The sequence below is a fragment of the Eublepharis macularius genome, chromosome 4 (genome assembly GCF_028583425.1).
Source record: "Eublepharis macularius isolate TG4126 chromosome 4, MPM_Emac_v1.0, whole genome shotgun sequence".
NCBI lineage: Eukaryota > Metazoa > Chordata > Lepidosauria > Squamata > Eublepharidae > Eublepharis > Eublepharis macularius.
The window spans coordinates 176,629,997-176,653,460 of NC_072793.1; the positions used below are offsets into that span (position 1 = coordinate 176,629,997).

General features: G+C 47.0%; 1 protein-coding gene and 1 pseudogene across 1 annotated transcript; both read left to right on the plus strand.

Moving 5' to 3' along the window:
* LOC129327910 (zinc finger protein 91-like) overlaps window positions 1–23,464 on the plus strand; it is a 224,141-nt pseudogene that overhangs the window by 119,501 nt on the left and 81,176 nt on the right.
* LOC129327209 (class I histocompatibility antigen, F10 alpha chain-like) lies at window positions 3,290–21,978 on the plus strand. The gene is made up of 8 exons (XM_054975699.1): window positions 3,290–3,828; window positions 6,298–6,528; window positions 7,121–7,384; window positions 9,877–10,152; window positions 15,419–15,703; window positions 16,931–17,023; window positions 18,843–18,928; window positions 20,715–21,978. The coding sequence occupies exons 2-8, from the start codon at window positions 6,462–6,464 to the stop codon at window positions 20,721–20,723; spliced, it is 1,080 nt and encodes a 359-aa protein (XP_054831674.1). The 5' UTR covers window positions 3,290–3,828; window positions 6,298–6,461; the 3' UTR covers window positions 20,724–21,978.

Consider the following 23,464-nt stretch of genomic DNA (forward strand, 5'->3'; position numbering starts at 1 on the left):
AACTCCCTTGACCATTGGCTCAGCTGATGTGTTGACCTAGAATGTTCATACACACTCTAACTTCTTTGGGTGAATGTGTCAGTGGTAGGGGCAGCACAGCTTCCAAGGGAAGAAGTGATCCCCCTCCATTAAGAGAAAGCCGTAACAACTGGGCAGGAAGACTGTCAGCCGAAAGGAGGACTGATTAGCTGACAGAGAGGCTCAGGGTTTGGAGCTGAGATAGAAAAGGGCCTAGAGGAGGGCGGGGCTGGAATGAGATGAACGGACTGACCCGTCTCTGATGAGGTAGGAGATTAGGGCCGACTTCCAAGGATGAATCTCAGCCACTGGTGCTTGAGTCCATCAAAGGCAGTGAAACCACTCCTGGGTCCAGACAGGGGTCTGAACTGTGAAGGTCAGCAGTAGACGAGATGCCAGGGGAGGCTGTCCATTCCTAGCCCTCCCAGCCCCAAACTCCCCAGATTGTTGCTGCTGAAGGGCCCGGTCTGGGGTCAGAGGAGTAGAACTACATTTTCGTAATTTGGGGTCTGCTTCTGGGAGGACTCTGGCAGTGGCTGCAAGTTCCATTGCCAAAATCAAGGCCAAGTTCTTTCCTCCATTCATCCAGGGCTGGAAACAGAGATGGAAACAGGTGGTACTTTTCTCCCCTGGTGCAGGGAGGCGGGTCCACATTAGTGGAAGATGTTTTCCTTCACTCCCAAGAGGGCAGATGGGGTGGTGGTAGATAACTTTCATTTCCCAAACCAGATTGCAAGCGAGGAGAGAAAATCTGCCTCCCCTCACAGTGCTTGGCTCATTTTTCTTCAGCCTGGCTGCCTTCTGGTATGGGAGCTCAGCTGGCAAAAAAATGCTTTGAACTGTGGAATGGATTAGATCCCCTCACTTGCATTTTGTTAAAAGAAAAACAGATCCACCTCCCCCCTCACTTTATAGGCTTCCCTGTTCCCCCCAAAGCTTGCAAAGAGAGATCTTGGATGCTTTTGTCATTGCTGATTTCTTGCATTTGGTCCTGTGTGTGTGTGTGTTTTGTTTGGAGGGGTAAGATTTTCCCGTACTCCAGCCCTTTCCAAATCCTGCAAACTACACATACTGTCTGTTGCTGGTGTGTGTGTGTATGTGCGAGCTTTTCCTTCTCCACTCCGCATGTCTGCAGTCCTGCCTACTAGGTGGGTCCCAGCAAAGTGTTTTCCTTCGCCAGGCAGCTGTAGTTTCAGATCACGACTAATGACGATAGAACCAGCATGAGAGCCAGCATGGTGTAAGGATTAGTGTTGGTTTAGGATCGATGAGACCCAGGTTCGAATCCCCCCTCTGCCATGGAAGCTTGGGCCAGTCGCGCACACTCAGCTGAACCTACCTCACAGAGTTGTTGTGAAGATAAAATGAAAGAGAATGATGTATGTCACCTTGGGTCCCCATGGGGGTGAAAGGTGGGGTATAAATGAAGCAAATGAAAAATATTCTGCATGTCCCTTCCACTCCCCATGCAGATGCTTTTGTTCAAGAGCTGAAGTGCACAATCTGCAGATCTGACCCCTTTGTCTCTTCCCCTTGTCCCACATGCAACTCCCCTGTTAGCACGGCCTGTTTGAAGGCACCTGGATGGTCCCAACTTCTTAGAGCCTTGACCTGTGGCTAACGTCGGTCAGTATTCACCCAAATTGCGGTGAAGTTCAGGCCTAGGTTTTCAGCCAGCATATTTTACCTTGTGAGCACTTTCATTATTGCATTGACTTTATTTATGTCATTTATAGACCGCCTTTCTCATTGAGACGCAAGGCGGATTATGTAATGTGAGATTCGTACAGTCAGTATCAAGGGCGTTTCAATAAATAATGCAATAGGGGATATATGCATGAATTTGCAAAGACAATTAACATCAGCACAAATCCACTACAAACTAGAAGAAATGTTGAAACAGACCACAAGCTACTCTAAGACCGGCATATTAAACAACATAAAACAACCTAGTAGGATCCTACTTAAAGCAACAGATAGTACATAACAGCATGTACTTAAATCAATAGATTGTATATAAGATAATGAGTTCAGTAGTGAAAAAGCACACAGAGATTGCATTGGGGGTATATTTGGTGTAGTGGTTAAGAGCCCCTGGACTCTGGAGATCCCGGTTTGATTCCCCACTCCTCCGCTTGAAGCCAGCTGGGTGACCATGGGTCACTCACAGCTTTTCCAGAGCTCTCTCAGCCCCACCCACCTCACAGGGTGATTGTTGTGGGGATCGTAAGAAATACTTTGTAAACCGCTATGAGTGGGTGTTAAGTTGTCCTGAAGGGTGGTATATAAATCAAATTATTAGTATGTTGTTATATTTACTACTCCAAGCCAAATCCCAGTGTATCTCAGGGTAGGCAATGCCCTTTCCCAAATGTTGGAATATTTCTGTTTTGATTCCTCCTCTCCTCCATGTATAGTGAACAATTCCCACTTATGCTTTGTTGAAAAGCCATGGGGTTCACTTTCTGAGAAAAGGTGTGGGGGTTGCTCTCTCTCCAGAGGATTTGACAAGACTTCCCTGGATCACTTTTGTCCTGGAAAAAAAAAATTCTATTTTTTTGGGGGGGGGGGCAAAAAAACAGCCTTTTAAGATCAATTCATTGCTTATTAGAGGTCTCATTCTAATGTTTGAACAACTTTATAGTAGCATAAGCTTTTGAGAACCACAGCTCTCTTCATCAGATGCATCCATCCAAATGTGGTTCTCAAAAGCGAATGCTACTATAAAGTTGGTTAGTCTTAAAGGTGCTACTGAACTCTTTACTATTTTGCGACCACAGACTAAACACATTTTATTCCTCTAGATCTGAATGGTTGCATTGCTTTCCATTGTGTAATCTGCCTTGAGTCTCAGTGAAAAAACAGACTATAGATGACACAAATGACATAAAAAAATAAGTAGGTATTTTTGGGTTTTGTGCCCCAGGTTTTTTGCAAGCAGGAAAAGGCTATGCTTCGGGGACATTATTGACTAATGCGCAGGTGAAAAGGCCCTAAAAGGAAAAAAAAGTTGTGGAGTTACTTTTTTGGGTGTTCCGCCCCAAAACAAAAAGGTGCATCTCTGGGAGGACCCTGATCCTAGAACATGGTTTAAGTGGGCAGAAAAGTCACGGTGTGATTTTTCAAAAAGGATAGCTGGAGGCGGGGGATCATGACTTGGCTTGGGATCAGCTGACTGACTTCTGTGTAAGCAACTCCCACGCTGTCCTTCCTGGAAAATCGGAGGAGTCGCGCTACAAGGAAGTGCGCTGAGAAGAACTCCCTCCCGGGGTGAAGAAATTCTGCAAACTGCATTCACTGAATAGGGTGCCTCCTCTAATTTTGTAATCTGTAATCATTTTTGTGCTGCTTCTGTTGCATTTCGGCCGAGCATCACAGCAGGGACCCGCTTCCCCTTTCGCAGATTTTTGCACACATCCCTCCACGGACAGGAGGGGATCGAGACCCCCGCTTCCCGTTTTCTAGGACAGTCAGCCCTCAGGCGGGGGCAGCGCTGCAAAGAACGCCTCCCGGTTCAGGTTTCAACCGCCCCCTCCCAGGACAGCCTCGGTGCTGGAGGGAGTCGCCGGCTCAGCGACCAGAAGCCGGCCGCGCCGCCGGAGAGGAGAGGCGGGTTGCACGTAGCTTCGGTTTCTCCTGCAGTGGGAACGGGGCGAGCAGTGATGCGGTGCAGGGGACTCAGCCAGCTATTCCGCCAATAGGAAAGAAGCCCTCCGCGGTTGCCGGGCAGATCTCGCCCGGGCCAAAGCGAAAGTTCTGGAGCGGCGACCACTATCTGGTGGGCTCTTGACCGCCCCTCTTCCCCTTATGGTGAGTCTGTGCTCATGGGGCTGGGGGGCAGTAGCGCTATTTTGTAGCAACGAAAAGTGATAGGATTCCCGCAGATCTGAACGGCCAACAACTTTTATTCCCTCCGGCGGGAGCTTCGAGGGGTCGCGGCTCGTTTCGTCCTTTGCAAATTTGGTGAGGAATTGGGAAGGGGAGGTGTTCTCCAGTTGCTGAGAGGTTTTGCATTGGTAGGGCCTTGCAGAGAAAGGGATCCCGGTTCTAGGATCCCTTTGGAGTTTTTTAAAAAAATCTGCCAGTTTTGAGTTGCGAAAGGGGCAGCGGGGGTGCCTGGGCGTGTAAGAAGAGGAGTGAACGCTGGCCAGGTGAATGGTGGCAGGAGTCGGATGGAAGCAGGAGCGACGGAGGGGGAATGTTTTCCAAGGAGAAAGAGTGGGGAAGGTTCAGCCAGGTTGAGAGAGCTTCGGTTCTGGCAGCAGGCAGTGGAGACCTCAAGGAAATTCTTAAGACTTTTCAAAGTCATCGATCCAGCGCTGAGAGACGCGCAAACGCTCTCACACACGCAGCCCCGGCAAACTTGACCTCAGACTTGGGATGAGCCCCGTGCAGGTCAAGGGAAACACAGATCAGCACTTGGGGGAACATTCAAATCCCCCTTTCCTTTTTGTTTGGCAAAGCAGCAGCTCTGTATTGGGTGGGAGGTCTCATTCCTCCTTCCTTCAGGAGCTGAGGGCAACGAAGGAGTCCCAGGTTTGAGCGTCGCCCCTGGTCCACGGAGGAGGCTGTGATCTTCTTGAGGTTCCTTCCAAGCAGGGATTCCTGCATCTCCGTCCCAGTTAGGGTTTCTCCTTAATCCAGGGGGACATTTCTGCAGCCTTGAGAAATAAACCCGCACACGTTGCGATTAGGGAGTCCATCGGAGAAACTGCATGCACAACGAGGGTGTTTTGAACCCCATTCCATATAGGTTCTGTGGGGCTAAATTAAGAACCAAACTTGCACGTTAAGGAATTCCTTTAAGTCAAAACCTTTGAACAGGCAGAACCATACAACTAGGTTTTTTTATAACTGAACACTTAGATGTAACAGAACAGAAACTTGCAGTAAATAATGTCTGTGAATTCACCACTTTGGGGAGAGGAGAGTCCAACGCTTTGGCTCCACCAGCTGCCGGAGTCCCTTGATACGGTCCTCTTGATTAAGGAGCATTCTGGGACGCAGGCTTCAGTCTTCGGTGAGGAACTACAGCCCTTGTTCGAGGTGATAAGAGCGTGTAACATGTTATCAAGCTCCCCAGCAACCAGCCTCTTCCTTGGCTGCTGACACTCCCTCCACCCGGCTGGGCTCAAGCAAGTAGCTCCTGGGGTTGGTTGCTGTGGGTTTTCCCGGCTGTATTGCCGTGGTCTTGGCAAAGCAGCAGCCAAGACCACGGCAATACAGCCGGGAAAACCCACAGCAACCATCGTTCTCCGGCCATGAAAGCCTTCGACAATACAGCTTCTGGGGTTATAGGCCTGAGATGTGAGTTAACAAGGTTCTGTGAAACGGACCTTTTCTCATGGGCCCCAGAATATTCAAACTTACTGTTGCGCTTGGTTTTAGCAAACAGAGCAAGTGGATTGGTTTAGAAACCGCTCTGAAAAATTGCAAAGTAACTTTTTTGCATTCTGTCTAGATTTCCCGACTATTAAAAGTGCTTTCCAGGCTTCCTGCTTGCTTCGGGTTCAGTGTAGAGAGCAAGTTCTTGCTTGGAAAGCCATTCATAACCCGCGTCTTTGAAAGTCCATTTCTCCCCTCATGACCCTGGCGGCACCGGACGAACACAAATCCCCTGGGCCGGATGGTGTGCACCCAAGAGCGCTCAAAGAACTTTCTAGAGACCCTGCCTGCTTATTATGCTTCATGAAAAGTGCATCTTGACAGAGCCCACTGGCGCCCAGTCCAGGTCCTTTTTTGTGGCTGCCCCTCGACTTTAGAACAAGCTCTCCTCTGAGGTGTGAATGATCTCCTCATATTGGCTTTCAGGGCTGTAAAAATGGATCTATTTCACAGAGCTCCCCTCCGCTGTATGAATGTTAGGGACTTATTTGTGTCCTGTGTACATTGTTTTTGTAATCTGAATTACTATTGCCTCCTTTGGACTCATTGAGGAAAGTTGGCTTTGGATGTTTTAAATAAATATCATTGCCAAGCAACGAGCATCCAGAAGCACACTGCCTCTGAACATGGAGGTTTCATTTAGCTGTCATGGATAATACATCTATCCGTGAACTTTAATCCTTCTGTACCAGAAGCCACCTGTACATCCTATGGCAGTGAGTTCCACATGATAATTCCTCTTCGAATGAGAAGCTCTTCCTTTCCCCCCTCTTTCTGAACCTGCTGCTCATCAACTTAATTGGGTCCCCCAGAACTTTAGTATTATGGGTGTGAGAGAGTTCTCTGTTCATTTGCTTTGCATGAGACCCTAAACAATTTTATAAATTCCCACAGGTGCCAGTTCTCCTTTCTAGGCCCCCTGAGAAGCAACTCTTTGGTTTCAGCCCATCCCAGAGCTGGCAAGAGATTTCTCCCTCTTGGAAACCAGTCAAGAGAGACCCAGTGTCATTCCACACCAAACAGCTGCAGCCACGGAAGTGCAGGGACCCAGCTGTAAAATGAGCCGTCTTGGTAGGGGCTCTTTGCTCCTGGTAGCAGCTGCTTTCTTGCTGGGGGGCTGCTCTGGTGAGTATCTAGAAGGGGCTACACTCTTTTTTTCAGGGGATCAGGAGGACTTTTACCCGGTTGCCCAGTTGCCCGGGAAGTGTTTATGCAATGTAAAGTGTGGGAGCCACAGCCAGTGGGACAATGTCACTTCTGGGAGTGATGTCGTTGGGTCTGCCGGAAGTACACACCCCACGTGTGTTCCTGGGGGTCTGCCAGCGGTGGGAGATCTCTGGGTGGCCTGAAACCTCCCACTGCAAGCAGATAAACTACTGGGAGATCGCATGCCATCAGCAGGTGCACAGGCAATGATGACGTCACTTCCGGTCTAATCAGAAGCGACGTCCTTGGCCAGGGTCGATTCTTTTAAGAATTGACCCAAAACATTGTGATAATGCTGTATTTTGGGCCAGTTCTTAACGAATTGGCCCCGGCATTATGGCGTTGCCTCTGGTCACACCTGCAGTGACATCATCTGGCACTCTTGACACGTGTGTGTGAGTGAAGACAAGATAGGTGCCCGTCTCCCCTCCCTTCCCACCGGTTGCAGGGCTCCTTGTTGGTTTTTGGGGCGTGGCTGCATGCCCCTTAACTCTACCTCTGCCTCTTTCAGGTTCTTCCTGGCACTCCCTGTGCTATTTATGCACAATGATAGGGGAGCCTGACCAGAACGTGCCGGATTTTTTTGCTTCGGGGTACGTGGACGACGAGCTCGTTGGTCATTACAACAGCACCACGAGACGGGCGGTGCCTCGGGTGGCCTGGGTAAGGAAGGTGGAGAAGGAGAACCCCCACTTCTGGGACTGGAACACCCACACAGGCATCTATCACGAGCTGAAAATGAAGGCGCTGCAAGATCTCGACAATCACAGCAAAGGTGGAGTAGGAAGCGCGTGGCCCTCCCTGTACGCTGCCTTCCCAAGGGCAGAACATGGGGACTTCCCTAGGAGAGAAGTCTTGTTCACTTTCTGCTTTGCTGACTTTGATAGCCCTGCTGGATCAGCCCCAAAGTCCATCTTGCCCGGCATCCTGCTTCACATAGCAGCCAACCAGGCTTCCCCAGGAGGCCCAGAAGCAGGACTTCAGCAAGTGATGGGGGGTTGGAGAGGGCACAGCCACCTCCCCTTGGTGGCAAGAGGCTGGGATGTCCCTGCTGAATTGGCACTTGGGAATTGCAATTTCTGCAAGGGAAGAACATTTGCATCTCCTGGCGAGAGTCTCCCACCCTCACAAGTCGAAGCTCCTTTCCATTTTATTTTTTAAAAAAATACGTAATTTATAGTCTGCTTTTCTCATTGAAACTCAAGGCTGATTACACAGTGCAAATCTATGCAACCGACAGCAGGGACAATAAGCGATAAAAACGGCAATCCGGTACACAAATGCAAGTTTGCAAAAAGAGGTGAAAACAAGCACAAATGCAATAGAGAGCTGGAACAGAGCACAAGTAATCCTAAGCCTGACAAATTAAGCAACGCAGGAACTACCCAGCGGGATGATACTTCCAGCAAAATACTTTATACAGTAGTATAGTATATAGTCATCCTTTCACCAGTACATTTCTTTGAAATCACTTCCTTACAGAACAGATGAGAAAAGCTAGAAATGAGCCCAGTAACTGATGGGTAGCCAGTGGAGTGACTGCTGAATGGGAGTAATACGCGTGCTGCTCCTAGCTTCTGGACTCTCTGAATTGACTTTGAGTGCTTTGAGTCTCAATGTTACCATGGCATGGATCCAGGTGGCAAGATTGGCCATGTCAAGGTAGGGGGGCAGCTTCCACGCCAGAATGAGGTTGAAAGACCATCGTTACAGGGGACTTAGGTGTGGGGGGGCACTGCCTTCTGAGAAATATGCCATACTCCCTCTCTGGAGCCCCAGCTTTCATCTTTTGTAAAAGCATTTCTTTGTGGAGATAGAAGGGAAAATGTACAAGGAGTTTTAGTCCAAACTGCCCAGGAAGGAATAGGGGAGGGGAAACTGCCAGATGGCTGGAGCTTAATATGTTAACTCTTTCCCAGCCTGATCATTTTCTTCTGTTCTTTGTCATAACCTTTACTTCCTAAGCCTGGGGGAAGCGACAACTGACGGTTTCCCTGGGTTTTAAACCCACAGCGGCTGACTCCATTTTTAATTGATTCATAGTTTTTTTAACACAAAGACACCTCCCCCCCAACAGGTGTGCAGTGGGGCAGCTTTAGTTGTGCGGGCTTGCTTTCCCCTTGCTCTCGCCTCCTGGTCCTACTTGGAACCGATTTCTTTGACAATCCATCCATATTTGAAGATGGCCCCCATAGACTCTTGAGTGGATTTCCCCCCGCCCCCTCTGCCTTGCAATGTCACACCCCCAGTTTGGGGAAATTGTGTCTTTTGTGCTCCCTCTGCAATATCCCCTCCCTGCTCCTTGTACATATGCCTATAAATCTTCTTCTCTACTGAATGGGAGTGCAGTTTTGGCTCAGGAAAACATTTGCCAACATAAATTAATTCGTATTAAAGGTGCCACGAACCTCTTAAATGTTGTTCGTGTGACTTCCTCGTAATAGATGAAGGGATGAAGACTATATTGTGTCCCCCGAACCCCAGCGGAAGGTTTTAAGGTTCCTGTTAGGTGCTTTGAGGCTGGGGTTGTCAAAGCCGGCTGCCTCTAATGGTGCCGAGAAGGTAAAACGCTTGTCCCGATACAGCATCTCTTTGTGGGAAGGCAGTTTCTTGGGGGCGTGGGGCAGATCAGATGGTGGGGAAAATTAATTTTTTGGAAACCCCCCCCCCCGCCCCGAAAAGGATCCCTCCCCCAATTTTTCTGATGGAAAAGTAATCCCTATGTTTTTTCCCCACTTGGACCAAGTGAAATTCTGAGTGAAGTGGGGCAGGCCGTGGCTCAGTGGGAGCCTCTGCTCTGCATGCGGAAGGTCCCGTGTCGGGTTGAATCATCAGAGCCAAGCTACAAGTGACACCTGACACAGGTTGGACACTTGCCAGCTTCCCTCAAGTTTTGATGGGAAATGTAGGCGTCCTCGTCTTGCAGCTGTAATGGGGAGCCAAGCTGTAAAACCAGGACTCCTACATTTCCCATCAAAACTTGAGGTAAGTTGACAAGTGTCCAACCTGTGTAAGGCATCACTTGTAGCTTGGCTCTCAGTTAAAAGGATCAGGCAGGTCAGAGGATACAAAGGATCTGCTGGTCAGAGAAGGCAATACTGACTGCCCTTTGTAAGACAAGGTTTTACTCCCTCAAAATGTATAGCGGGGGGGGGGAACTCAAGAGGAGGGCTACGGGGGAAGAGAAGCCCCACCCCACAACAAATCGATAGAGCAGCGTTGGCTCTTTTCCAGCACCGATGTCCTCACCTTGTGTGTTTTTTTCAGGGTCGCACATCTGGCAGAGCATGTATTGCTGTGAACTGAGCACGGACGGGCGGAAAAGGGGGTTCTCCCAGGTCGCTTATAATGGCGAGGACTACATCAGCTTCGACAAGGAGAACCTGACCTGGACAGCAGCCGTGGTGCCCGCTCAGGTGACCAAGAGGAAGTGGGACGCTGACTTGGTGTACAGCAAATCCCTCAAGAGCTTCCTGGAGGAAGCGTGCATTGATTGGCTGCAGAAGGGCCTGGACTACGGAAGGGAGTCTCTGCTGCGGAGAGGTGAGGAGGGCAGCCAGAGGCGGCAGTCGCTTCACACCCTCACCCTGATAGGCTGATTTTGTAGGAGGAGTTAATGTATTAAAAGTTGGGTTGCCAATCTCCAGGTAGGGCCTGGAAATCTCCTGGAATTACAACTGATCTCCAGGCCACAAAAATCAGTTCCCCTGGAGTAAATGGCTGCTGGGGAGAGGGGACACTTGTGCATTTTAACCCCCGAGCTCCAGCCCCTCTGCAAATCCTGCTCTCCCCAGACTTCACCCCCCAAATCTCCAGATAGTTCCAAATCCAGAGCAGTCAATTCTAATTAAAACAAAATAAAGCGTTCAAAAATGGTATATACCAACCTGTAGTATGAACTGGTGCAATCCCTGTTATCCTCTTCCAAATCTACCCCTTAACTCATTCTACTGTGCACGTAGATCCAGCCAGAGAGCAAGACAGAAATACTTGATGAAAGTGATTGTACAGCAAAGATGCTTATGTGCCGGAAGACTTATTTTCCTTTATTAGGAAAAAAACCAACTAGGTCTGCACATGGGCAGCTGCTCTGCATGAGTTCCTTCTGCTTTAAATAAAACCCTTTCCTCCCATCATCAAGACTGGCCATATAAGGTCCCCCTGCTTCTTCACTGTAGGTAAAGGATTCCCTTCTTTAGCTGCGCAGCCAGACACTTCTTCAGGGGAGCAATGGAATAGTGGGGAGAGGGAAGGGCGGCCTCGAGAGTATTACGGAGAAGTGGGGAATTTGCATCTGAGCATGTGCAGAATGTTCTTCCCTTGGTAAAATTCAGTTCAGCTGTTTTAAAAAGAAAGCACTCAAAGGTAAATTCTCTTTGAGAACAGGCGGGCAGTGTTTTCAGCCTGACAAAAAGTATGTTCCTCTGAGCATGTGCAGTCTAGAATAGCAAAAAAGCAGGAGCTGGGTTAATTCCGGTTTGGGACCTTTAGTTCAGCGGGATCTGGGCAAATTCAGCCATGAAGGCCTGCTGAGATTCACCCCAAACCCTGGAAGATCTCACCAGCGCCCTTTTCATGCTGCTTCCCGGGCCTCGGAACATCGCGCTACAAACGCGAAAAATCACGTTTTCTTGCGTGAGATTTGCACGACATCGAGCAAATCTCGCACGATGTCGCGCAAATCTCACACGAGAAAACACGATTTTTCACATTTGTAGCGTGATGTTCCGAGGCCCGGGAGGCAGTGTGAAAAGGGTCCAGGTAGGGTTGCCAGCCTCCAGGTAGTGGCTGGAGATCTCCTGGAATTACAACTGGTCTCAATGCCACAGAGAACAGTTCACCTGGAGAAAATGGCTACTTTGTGGGGTAGACTCTATGGAATTATGCCATGCCAAGGTCCTTTCCCTCCCCAAAACCCACTTTCTCCAGCTTTCTCCAGGTTTCACCTCCCAGATCTCCAGGAATTTCCCAACTTGGAGCTGGCAACCCTAGGCCCAGGTCAGTTCTAGAGCCATAGGTTTTTCTTTTGGAGCATTATCAAAAAGTAAGAAGTTGCTGGGGCCCTTCCCCCCTTGGGATTTTTCATTGTTTTATGATGCTCCAACTGTGGTTGAGTCAATCTCCAAAACGAGTGGGGCTAGATGGCCACAGGATCCCATCCTGGCATCCGTCAAGTTAGCCAACAGAAAGATTCTGTCTTAACATCACTACGGCAGGAAGACTATTATATGCAAAAAATTGGAAGAGCCTGACATTGCCTGTAATGGAGGATTGGTTGATAAAAGTACTGGAATTTGCAATGTTGGCAAACTTACTTCACTGATTAGAAAAATGCAAAAGACTGGACATTCTACCCAAGGGACTTCGTGTGAGGAATCCATTGAAATCCACTTACTACACAGACTACAGTGAGAAACTATGCAACACCTTATCCAGGAAACTCTTAATTCACCTCATTGGACTGATGTACAGCAAGCAACAATGGATCAAGCAAGAGATCTCTGAACTAGACTCTTCCATGAAGTACACCCCTTCTGCACAGACCGGGAACTGGCAGATGTTTACCACAACCAGAGAAACTATTTATTGCAATCTATTCACTGAATTACAGAACAAGAAGGAGAAGAAATTCTCAAAACTCCTGCCTGCAACAGAGAGCAAAAACACTTTGGATCCACCAAGCAACATCATCAATCTTTCCAGTTACAAGCTGAGCCCAGCAGAGGAATCAGTCCTCTCACGTGGACTATCTTTTTGCCCAGCCAGACCCACACAAACCATACAACTTTGTGGAGACCTGGAGGCCTATTTTAGACGCCTAAGACTGAAAGAATTTTTCAACTACTCTGCTGAACAAAACGATGAACAAAGCACTGAACAGACACCATCACAGCAGCCTCAGCAGCCCCCACCCCCCCAACCCAGCAATACGCAACCATCATTACAAAACTCCAGGAAAAAGAATTCCACATGGACACCCCCTGAGGGCCGTAACTCCTCATTGGACTTTTACATTGAATGCTTCCGTAGACGTACTCAGGCTGAGATAATTGACAAACAACAACACCTAAAGCAGAATCTCAGCCGTGGAGAAAGAGAGGCCATAAACAGCCTCCAAAATAATTCTGGCATCGTAATCAAGGAAGCTGACAAAGGCGGAGCAGTTGTCATCATGGACAAACAAAATTATATACAAGAAGCAGAAAGACAATTCTCCAACACAACATTCTATAAAATACTACCTTCTGACCCCACGGAGCAATACAAAAGGGAACGCAATAAAATATTAAAAACACTCCCCATGGACATACAAGAATGCATCCATATGGACACACCCCAGGAACCACGACCAGGAAGATTCTACCTACTACCCAAAATCCACAAACCAGGTAACCCAGGACGCCCAATTGTTTCAGGAAAATGCACCATCACAGTAGGAGTCTCGGGATACATGGACTCTATCCTCAGGCCCTATGCCACCAGCACATGCAGCTACTTACGGGACACCACTGACTTCCTCAGGAAAATACAGTCCATTGACAACCTACCAGATGACACCATCCTAGCAACCATGGATGTGGAGGCCCTGTATACCAATATCCCACATGCAGATGGACTGCAAGCCATACGGAATATTATCACGGACAAAACCACAGCACACCTCGCCACTGAACTTTGTCACTTCGTACTCACTCACAATTACTTCGAATTTGGTGACAACTTATATCTACAGGTTAATGGCACAGCCATGGGCACACGCATGGCACCACAATATGCTAACATATTCATGGCGGACTTGGAGCAACGCTTCCTCAGCTCCCATCCACTGGAACCACTACTATACTTAAGATTCCTGGATGACATCTTCATCATTTGGACCCATGGGAAGGAAGCCCTTGAGAGATTTCATCAGGACTTCAATAACTTTCACCCTACTATCAACCTAAGCCTGGACCACTCTACACAACAGGTACACTTCCTGGACACCACTGTACAACTACATAATGGACGAATAAATACCACCTTATACCGGAAACCAACAGACCGATACTCATATCTACATGCCTCCAGCTTCCACCCTAAACATACCACTCGGTCTATTGTCTACAGCCAAGCCTTACGTTACAACCGTATCTGCTCCGATGCTCTTGACCGAGACTCACACTTAAGAGATTTACAACAAGCATTTTTGAGACTACAGTACCCACCAAATGAAGTGAAGAAACAAATCAACAGGGCCAGACTAGTACCCAGAAACAGTCTGCTCCAGGACATACCTAAAGGAACTAACAACAGAACACCACTGGTTGTCACCTATAGCTCCCAGCTCAAACCCATCCAACGTATCATCAGGGAGCTACAACCCATCCTGGAAAATGATACCTCTCTCTCAGAAGTCCTGGGTGGAAGACCTTTCCTTGCCTACAGACAGCCCCCCAATCTTAAACGACTTCTCACTTACAATCATGAATCGGCCAGCAGGGCCACCAGCACAGGTACCAGGCCCTGCAACAGACCCAGATGCCAGCTCTGCCCCTATATCTACCCAGGGAATACAATTACAGGACCCAATGGCATCAACTACACTGTCTCTGGCTCTTACAGCTGCTCATCCTCCAATCTGATATATGCCCTCATGTGCCAACAATGTCCTTCTGCTCTGTACATTGGACAAACCAGCCAACCTCTACGCAAAAGAATAAATGGACACAAATCTGACATTAGAAATGGAAACGTCCAAAAACCAGTGGGAGAACACTTCAATCTACCAGGACATTCCACCAAAGACTTAAAAGTCGCTGTGGTTCAACAGAAACCCTTCAAAAACAAAATCCAACGGGAGGCTGCTGAATTGGAATTCATATGCAAATTTGACTCTGTCAAGCTGGGACTGAATAGAGACTATGAATGGTTATCACATTATCACAGGTAACAGATTTCCTTTACAGAGGCGTGGTCTGGGGGAGCCCAGAGACGCCTGGTGTGGGCTTTGTTTGTCAATTATCTCAGCCTGAGTGCGTGTGGGCTTTCGGGGACCACAGTTCTCTTTGTCAGATGCAGCTGGCGGGGAGAGCTGTGGTTATCGAGGGCTTATACTACATAGGAATTGTATACCTTCACTGCGGCAAACTACTCCACACCAAAAGGAGATGTTTACATTTACAAGCAAAGGAATGTTTTGATTGCCTTCACACTAATTGCATCCTGTCTTCTTGTGATATATGTCCTGTTCTTTCCCCTCCCCTCCTCTTCTGTATTTGACCAGTTCGGATCAGGCATCTGATGAAGAGAACTTGATTCTCGAAAGCTTATGCTACAATAAAATAAAATTGGTTAGTCTTAAAGGTGCTACTGGACTCTTTTTGATTTAGAAAAAAGATAGTAAGTTTGTTCATTGAAGAATGGAAACCCTTAACGGACTTTTTGTATGAAATAGATAATAATGATTTGATGATTTCTGGGTTTATGGACGAAGGAACTGAGACATTAGAAAAAAGAGCTTTTATCTTTAATTAGAGTAGGAGAAATTCGGAAAATGAGACCTATATTTGTCACAGAGAAAATCAGAAGCCTTCTTTGAGTTTATATAATTTTTGTTTTTTCTTTTTCTTTATGTTCCATCTTTGTCTGTGTGTTTTGTCATTTTTGTTTGTTGGTTAGTTGTTAGTTGTCTTTTTTGTTTGGCTAGGTCTTGTGCAACTGTTTGTTTCATGTATTGTTCTTTTATTGTACAAAACTCCTAATGTAAAAAGAGAAAAGAAAAAGAAAGATTCTGTGTTAAAATGGACCAATGTTGTTGCTTGCTCAGAGCCTCCAGTGGTGACGGTGTCACGGAAGGTGGGCTCGGATGGCCTGGAAACCCTCGTCTGTCGTGCCCATGGCTTCTTCCCCAAAGAGATCGATGCCACCTGGCGGAAGGATGGGGAGATCTGGGAGCAGGAGACCTTTCGTGGGGGTGTCGTCCCCAACTCGGACGGTACTTACTACACCTGGCTGAGCATCAAGATCCACCCCGAGGACAGGGATTTCTATCGGTGCCATGTAGAACACAACGTCCTGCCGGAGCCTTTGGACTTGGACTGGAAGGTGCCTGGTAAGAGACCGACAGAAGAGGGGAAGGGTTGGGGCTGGCGACTTCAGGAGGTGAATTTCCACACAGGGAGGATGAAACATGACTCCAAGAAGAGACTCCCCCTCAACTGATTTAAAATTAGCATCACCTATTTGTACCGAATAGATCTCATTATTATTCCTTAGAGTAATTGCTAACGATTCAATCATTAGAATAAATAATGAGAGAGGGCAATCCTGTCCTGTTCTTCTGTGCAATTTGATTTTCCCAATTAAATCCTGTTGATAACTATTCTGGCGTATGGATTGCTGTATGTCAATGATACCCAATTGCAGAAATGACCCCGTTTTTCAAGAGTCAAGTCCCATCCAATTTTCAGGGATATTAAGGAAAGCATGGCGCTTTGGGGGGAGGGGAGTGCCAGATCCATTTGATCATTTAAGAACATCACCAGCGATTGGGATCTTTCAAGGCTACAGGAAGACACTCCTGTAAGTGAAATACTGGACTGTAAGGGCTCCTGTAAGGAGAAACGTGGCAGAGCATAGCTGAGGGGCCCAAGAGTCGTGATGGCAAAGTCTGGCCTACAGGAATCCCAGAACTGGGTGGGGCCCCAATGGAGGCTCCTTCCTGGATATAGCACACCTGAGAATTGCATGCATCCGACGAAGAGAGCTGTGGTTCTTGAAAGCTTGTGCTGCAATAAAGTTGGTTAGTCTTAAAGGTGCTACTGGACTCTTTACTATACTGAGAATTTCTAGGCTCTCCTCTCCCCACCCTTTATTTGGCTGCTTCACGTAGACTCTCCTAGCTTTCCGCAAAGGATCCAAAACTGAATTATTCAAAAAGTCTTTTTGCTCATATAGGACGGCTCTATTTTAGGGAGGGGATCTCAGAAGATCCGCTAATGAGTTAGGAACCATAAAACTCGCCACTATATTGAATTGGATTCCTGCTAATTGTATGTCTTTGTGAACTTGTATCTATTTACCCCGTGGCATTGTTTGTAGAAGTGTTCCTGATATTGACTGTATTAATCTCAAACTGCTTAATTTACCTTGAGTCTCAGTGAGAAAGGCAGACTCTACATGACTATTAAATAGATTCCAGCTGAGGGGAAGGGCAGCTGTTGACATACTATGAAATCCACTCAAAAGAACTGAGGATGAACCTTTTCATTTATTTGCTCTTGTGCATTTTTAATTCTTTGGGGCTTCCTAAAGCGTTTTGTTCTTTTTCCCATTTCAGTGATATCAGTGACATCCAAAATGGGGCTCATTGTGGGTGTCCTCGTGGGGGTCGTGGCTGGTCTGCTGGCGGCTGGGGTCACCTTCTACTTTTGTGAGTAACTTGGAAATACTTCTGCTGGTGTGCATCTTCTTGTGGGAGACTCTAATGGAGCGCACTGGCTTTCTGGCAGTGTCACACCCTACCCAAATATGGCAATAACCACAATTGTGTACCTTCCCTGTATATGGCAACTTTGGCAGCATCTGAAGGTCATCTAATTTGTGGTCTTTGATGCGGACCTTCTCGTGACCCTTCACAATCCAGGTCATGCCCTGTTGGGCTGAAAGCATGTATACCTTGTATAATTTTCGTTTTGTAACTGACAAATGCTCAGTAATAAAAAGAAATCTGTGAGTAAACACAGGTGAGCCTCAAGGGGGAGCAGATTCCAAAGGTGAGGTGCCGCCACTGAAAACGCCCTATGTTTTTTTGAAAGTTTTTACTACTCTCTTCATTATTACAGAGTTTATTTATTGCAGTCTTTATTAGTATGTGTAGTCTGACTTCTGCAAATGCGGGCACAGACAGCAGGGTGTAGGAACAGGGTCTTAAAGCCAGGCTGGACAACACAGGAGGAGTGGGTCATTCAAGTATCCCAGCCCCAAGTTGCTGAGGCCCTTAAAGATCTCGACATGTAGTCATGTCCCCACTTCGGATTCTCCTGCCTCTTCCATGCTGTTTCATCCCCTGCAAAGACCTTCTCTTCATTCTTGACAGTCTCCTTCTGCGGTGTCTTCTTTCCTGTCCAAAAAGCCCTCATCTTCTCTAACGAAACCAAATATGAACAGTTGGGTCTTAAGTCCTCTTACCTTCTCTTCCAACAGAGCCACCCATTTTCTCTTGATCCAGGTCTAGGATGCTTTGCAGGTCTCCACTACTGCATTGCAACATGGTGTTTACCGACTATTCTGTGTGTTTCCGTAGTTGTGCTTTTAACACCAAGCGGATGACTCCTCAGAGATGGGCAGCCATTAACATTGCCAAGGCATGCGTGTGAATAGCTTTGTCTGTGAGCCCACATGACACTGAAAACAAGAACAGCCAGGCTTGTTTTCTCCAGTCAGTTGGCAGCCTTATGAGCACCTGAACAGCACTAGGCTTCCTGGCAGGGGATCCAATTCTGTCTCCAGCTGACTGACATATGGAGAGGATGTTTGCTGTTCTCTCAGGGGGTGGCAGGTACCTCTTTTTCCAGGTAAAGAGCTCAAGCGGTCAGTCCAGAGCAAAACACAGGGTTTTTTTTCCTGGGAAAAGAGGTAGTGGAACTCAGTGGGTTGTCAGCACAGGGGGCAACTCTTGGTGGGAGGTGGTGCCCCTGGTACCACATGTGCGAGTGCAAAGTCCACGCATGCTCCCAGGGCCAATGATGTCACTTTGGGTCAGCTGGAACAAGGGGGGAGTTTTAAAAACATACCCCCTTGTTCCAGCTGACCCAAAGTGACGTCAAGTTTAAATCGCCTTTGGCAAAAATGGTCACATGGTTGGTGGCCCCGCCCCCTGATCTCCAGACAGAGGGGAGTTTAGATTGCCCTCCATGCTGCTCGGCGTGGAGGGCAATCTAAAACTCCCCTCTGTCTGGAGATCAGGGGGCGGGGCCACTAGCCATGTGACCATTTTCAAGAGGTTCCGGAACTCTGTTCCACCGCGTTCCAGCTGAACAAAAGCCCTGCACATTCCAGGCCCGCCTTCTTAGCTCTGCTAGCAACGGTTGTTTTAGAAAGTCCCAGGCCGCTTTTCACAGGAGGAAGAGACTAGAGGAGCAGCTCCCAGGGAGGGTTTAGGGTTTGACATCCTTACCTCAGTGTGAGTAATGGGAGAGAATGCTCTCTGGGGTGCTGCCCAGCTCTGACTCTCTGATTCTCTCCTACAGGGAAAAGGCGAAGTGGCTACCAAGCGGCCCGTAAAGCACCATCAGTGAGTGATCAGCTATCCTCTGAAGTAGGCTCAGCTCAGGAGGTATGTATGTATGTATGTATGTATGTATGTATGTATGTATGTATGTATGTATGTATGTATGTATTTATAGTCCACCTTTCTCACTGAGACTCAAGGCGGATTACATAGCGTGAGATTAGTACAATCAGTATCAAGAACATTTCTATACAGTGTTAAGGACATTTCCAAAACAATGTCATAAGATTTTACAAAGACGTAGTGTTAGCCAGGATCCAATATAGAGTTGAAGAATTGCTGAAACAGAACATAATCAATACTAGGACTGGCATTAGATAAACATGAAGTACAGGTAGTAGAAGAGGACATATTTGGGCTACAGATAATATGCAAGGCAACGTAGTGGTGAAGTCTGTGGTCCCTAACTCATTAGCAAAGCATTTGAGACCCCTCCCTATAATACTTCCTTCTGATCTGAGTAAAAAGCCTTTTTAAATAATTCTGTTTTGCATCGTTTGCTGAAAGCCAGGAGAGTGGGGGCTCACCTGACGTCAGGCAGGCTGTTCCATAGGGTAGGGGCCATCACAGAGAAAGCCTGTGTGCGAGCTGCTGTTGATTTCGCCCATGTGCAGGCCGGCACCTGCAAGAGACCCTGTTCAGATGAAACACAGTTGACAACTTTCTTAATTGCTGAACTGTGCAAATTTTTATTTTTATTTATATGTTATTTATAGACCACCTTCGTCACTGAGACTCTAGGCAGATTACAGAATGTAAGTTAATAAATCAATGGCTGGGACCTTCAGCAGACAATATAATTCAAACAAATGACACACACAGCGGCCGCAAATCTTACCTAAATTCTTGTTCATTTTTATGTCCCTTCTAGAATTATTTTCTTGGTTAGTTTTACGGTATTCATAAAAGTACCACTAAAAAGTTGTGATTTCTTGGAAGTAAGGGCTTCTAAAGAGGATTTGGGAAATTAATACCTGAAGAAAGAATGTTATGAAATGGGAATTTACCTGGAAACCCATTGTGTGAATATTGAGGCTATTTGGAAGGGCAGTGGTAGATTTATTTTAAAAACCCTGCAAGATCCAGTCGATTTTCTAAGAACTTTTCCAGCAATAGGATCCCCCTTTTATTGCTGTTTCATGTAGACTTCAGGCCAAAGGGAAGGGCAGCAATTGAGATACTATGACAATGGTTCAAAGCTCTGAAGATGAACCCTTTGAAGGCCTTTCCCACAATGCATTTGGTGGTGTCATAGTTTCGTATCAGCCTCTGTGAGACTTATGAAGTGGAAGATCTTCTGGTTTTTTTTTACTGTGCCCTCATTCTAAAATGGCTTCCTGCTAAACCATGCAGTGAGATCTGATTGGGATTGGGAAGGGTATTTGTATGCAGGTGAAAATAATAAAGAGTCTGGGACAGGTAATTGGAGCTCTCTCTTCACCTGCCCTCCCCCTTCAGTCATTCCATCTGTGGTCTGATTGAATTGATGGAGAGTCTCTTTCTCCTCCCATTTAGAGGCGCTGTTAGCTTTCTCCTTCCACATGTGGCTTGGCTCACTTGTTTGAGTCATCACCTGAGTCTGAATCACCTCTCAGCATAGCACCTGCTTTTTATTTGTGTAATTTTTGTGTGGCTTAAGCTGCAGGGGGGGAAGGTAAATAGTATCTTAGGTGGCCCTTCTTTGAGAAGGTGGTGGGGTCCTGAATTGGAGTAGAGCTGGGAAGGAAACGTTACAGGTGGCCCAGGAGTCTTTGCCCTCCCCCGTCTGGTTCTCTGATTCTAATGCTTGAGGTCGGCTGAGCTTTTCTTTCCCTTTTTTGGCCTTTTGCAGAATTTGTGAGAAGAGACCAAGAGGAACCAACCTGTGGCTTCTCGTGTGATTCTTCCAAGCTCCTCAAGAGCTCCAGCCAGCCTTCAGAATGGTTTCCTAAACTACATAATCCAGGCTGTGGCCAAGTTTCGGCATCCTGTGTCTGAGAGTGCCTTGGCTGGAGGCGGTGGTGGGGGGTGATATTTCTGATGGGTCTGGGGCTGATCATTTTCTGCTAATGAATTTGGGCTAAATATTTGCAACTGAAAAGATGTCGGACTAAGAATACGGTCTCTGCTCATCTTTTCAGTCATTCTCTACAGCTTTTCTGTTGCTGTGTTGCCCTATCTTGGATGTTAAGTAATATTTGGCTGAACTGATGTGATGTCCATGAATGTTCACAATCATTCTAACTTCTCAAGGTGAATGTGTCAGTGATGTGGATGGAAGTGATAAGGGAAAACTGGTGGAACTCTTGGTCTAGTGAGACCAGGGCCCGGCAGGATTTATCATCTTTCCGCTGTGCCTGTAAGACAGAGCTCTTCCGCCAGGCATATGGTTGAGGCTAGGCCTCCACTGGTCTGGATAGAGGAGCAGAAGGGAAGACTGGATCCCTCCCTATTAGAGTTGTCCACCGTCCAGTTTTAAATTGGCAGATCGACTGCCTCCAATTAGCTGAATGCTGCTATCATGTATACCTTCACTTTATATTGTACTGCTGTGCTGTTCGTAGGTTTTAAACTGTTTAAGATGTAAGCTTTATTATAAATGTTTTTACCGGATGTAATCCACCCTGGGCCTGCTTGTGCGGGGAGGGTGGAATAAAAGCCTTAAAAAAAAAACTCTTGCAGAAGTTCTGGGCTGGGAGAGAGGAAGGGCTGTTGGTGGATGAAGAGTTGCTTGGGCGATGGATCAGGTTTGAAGGTGATGGTGAAGAGGTCTTAGAGGCAGGAAGGCTGAATGGGCTGATTGGAGAAGTTGCTCCTAGAAGCACCTTTCTTCAGGCACACATGACATGATCCTCCGTAGCCAGACTGTGCACTTTCTCCAAGACTGGTGTTAACTGGTGCTATAGAAGAAGGAAGTAGAGAGGACCCCCACTTTCCACAAACTCTGTAAGGGTAATTTTTCTCCCCAGAAGGCCTTTTTTTCTGAGGCAACTGGTGGGGGTGTTGCGTTTTCAAAATTACGTTGAAATTAGTTTTAATTTATATTGTTTTTGATACTGTTTGTTTTTAATTTGTAGGCTGCTTTGATTGCTATGATTAAAGCATCATGACATTTCTTAAATCAATACACTTAAAGACTAGACACCTCAGACTTTCACTAGGAGAGGGATATTTTTTTTTTATTATTTATTTTATCATATTTGTATTCCGCCCTCCCCGCAAGCAGGCTCAGGGCGGATAACAGCATTAAAAACATTTAAAATCAGATGCGTATATCAGCCGTGATTTCTTGCATTCAGTCCTCTGTGTGTGTTTTAGTTGGGTTCGGTTTGGAAGAGTTAGCATTTACTTCTACTCTACCCCCTTCAAATTCTGCAAACCGCACATATGTCTAATTCTTCTGTGCCCCTGACGTGTGGATGTTGATATGAAGAACCGGGAATACTTACAATTTTCCAACAAACTTTGGGAGATCTCCTAAGTTTGCAGAAAAATCTTAAAACTATAAAAAAGGCATCGCACATCACAGCATTTATGCACACTACTTAAAGCTCTGCTTTGCCTGCCAAAGCCGGAAGAGATGCCTGTGAGGTACATTGTCACTAAGGCCTGGTGCAGGCCCCAATCAGGCAGCAGCCACCCATGGGGCAAGGTGCGTACCTGTAGAGCTACCTCGCATACAAACCTGGGACATAGGTGCTGGAAGGGGAGGGGGGGGAAGTGGCCCATGACAGACCAACACCCCCCCCCCTCCAGAGAGGCTCCTGTAGCTCCAAGCAACGCCCCCCTTCTCCCTCACTTCTGCTACGTCAAGTAGGAAAACTGCCCCATGGCCCTCCTCACAGTAGCTGCAGCACTTCGTCGCAGAGAATTGCAGCAACTGCATGGGATTCCTACAGGGCAACTCTTCTTCCAGGCCCCTTTCCCCTGCTGATGCACCTGCACATCAGTATGCACGGAACACCTTTTAGAAGGTTGCAACGTAACCACAACTGGCCAAACAATGCTGTGCATGCATGCATGCATACACACTAACTTCTGACCCCTGACTTATAGGCTGGAGCACTGTGGCCACAGAAAACTGCGCGACGAGATTCTTGGCTCTTGAAACAGTTCTGTTTGGCAAGAGGAAAGAGGAGGAGAGAGGGACACTGCAGCTGCAGCTGCTCAAGACATCCAGCAGCAAGTAACCTTTCAAAACTCAGCACGTGCAAACTGTCAAACATTCCGATGCCAAAGGTTACTCAAAAAAGGGGACGCCCATAAAAATGAGACACTCCAAAAAGCTAACACCTTGGTTAATGCAAGAGAGCCATTTACACAGTAATCAGCAATACTGCGATGAAGACCAATAATAAACAAAAAGATGCAGAAAAAAATGCTGTCAATCAGAACCACAAGAAAAAGGAAAATAAGACATGAACAGTTTGACACTACATACTTGTAATGCAGCTGGAACACAAGGGTTCCCTATGTATCTGCAGAAGCCAAAAGTACTTCAAAAAGCACATTTATGCATTGGGAGAACAGTTTGGTATAGTGGTTAAGAGTGCAAGACTCTAATCTGGAGAACCAGGTTTGATTCCCCACTCCTCCACTTGT

Bases quoted from the DNA above. Each gene is read 5' to 3' on its own strand.
- LOC129327209 (XM_054975699.1), top strand. From the start codon at position 6,462: ATGAGCCGTCTTGGTAGGGGCTCTTTGCTCCTGGTAGCAGCTGCTTTC. The intron at 6,529-7,120 runs GTGAGTATCTAG...TGCCTCTTTCAG, and splicing joins CTTGCTGGGGGGCTGCTCTG to GTTCTTCCTGGCACTCCCTG. The intron at 15,704-16,930 runs GTAAGAGACCGA...TTCCCATTTCAG, and splicing joins CTTGGACTGGAAGGTGCCTG to TGATATCAGTGACATCCAAA.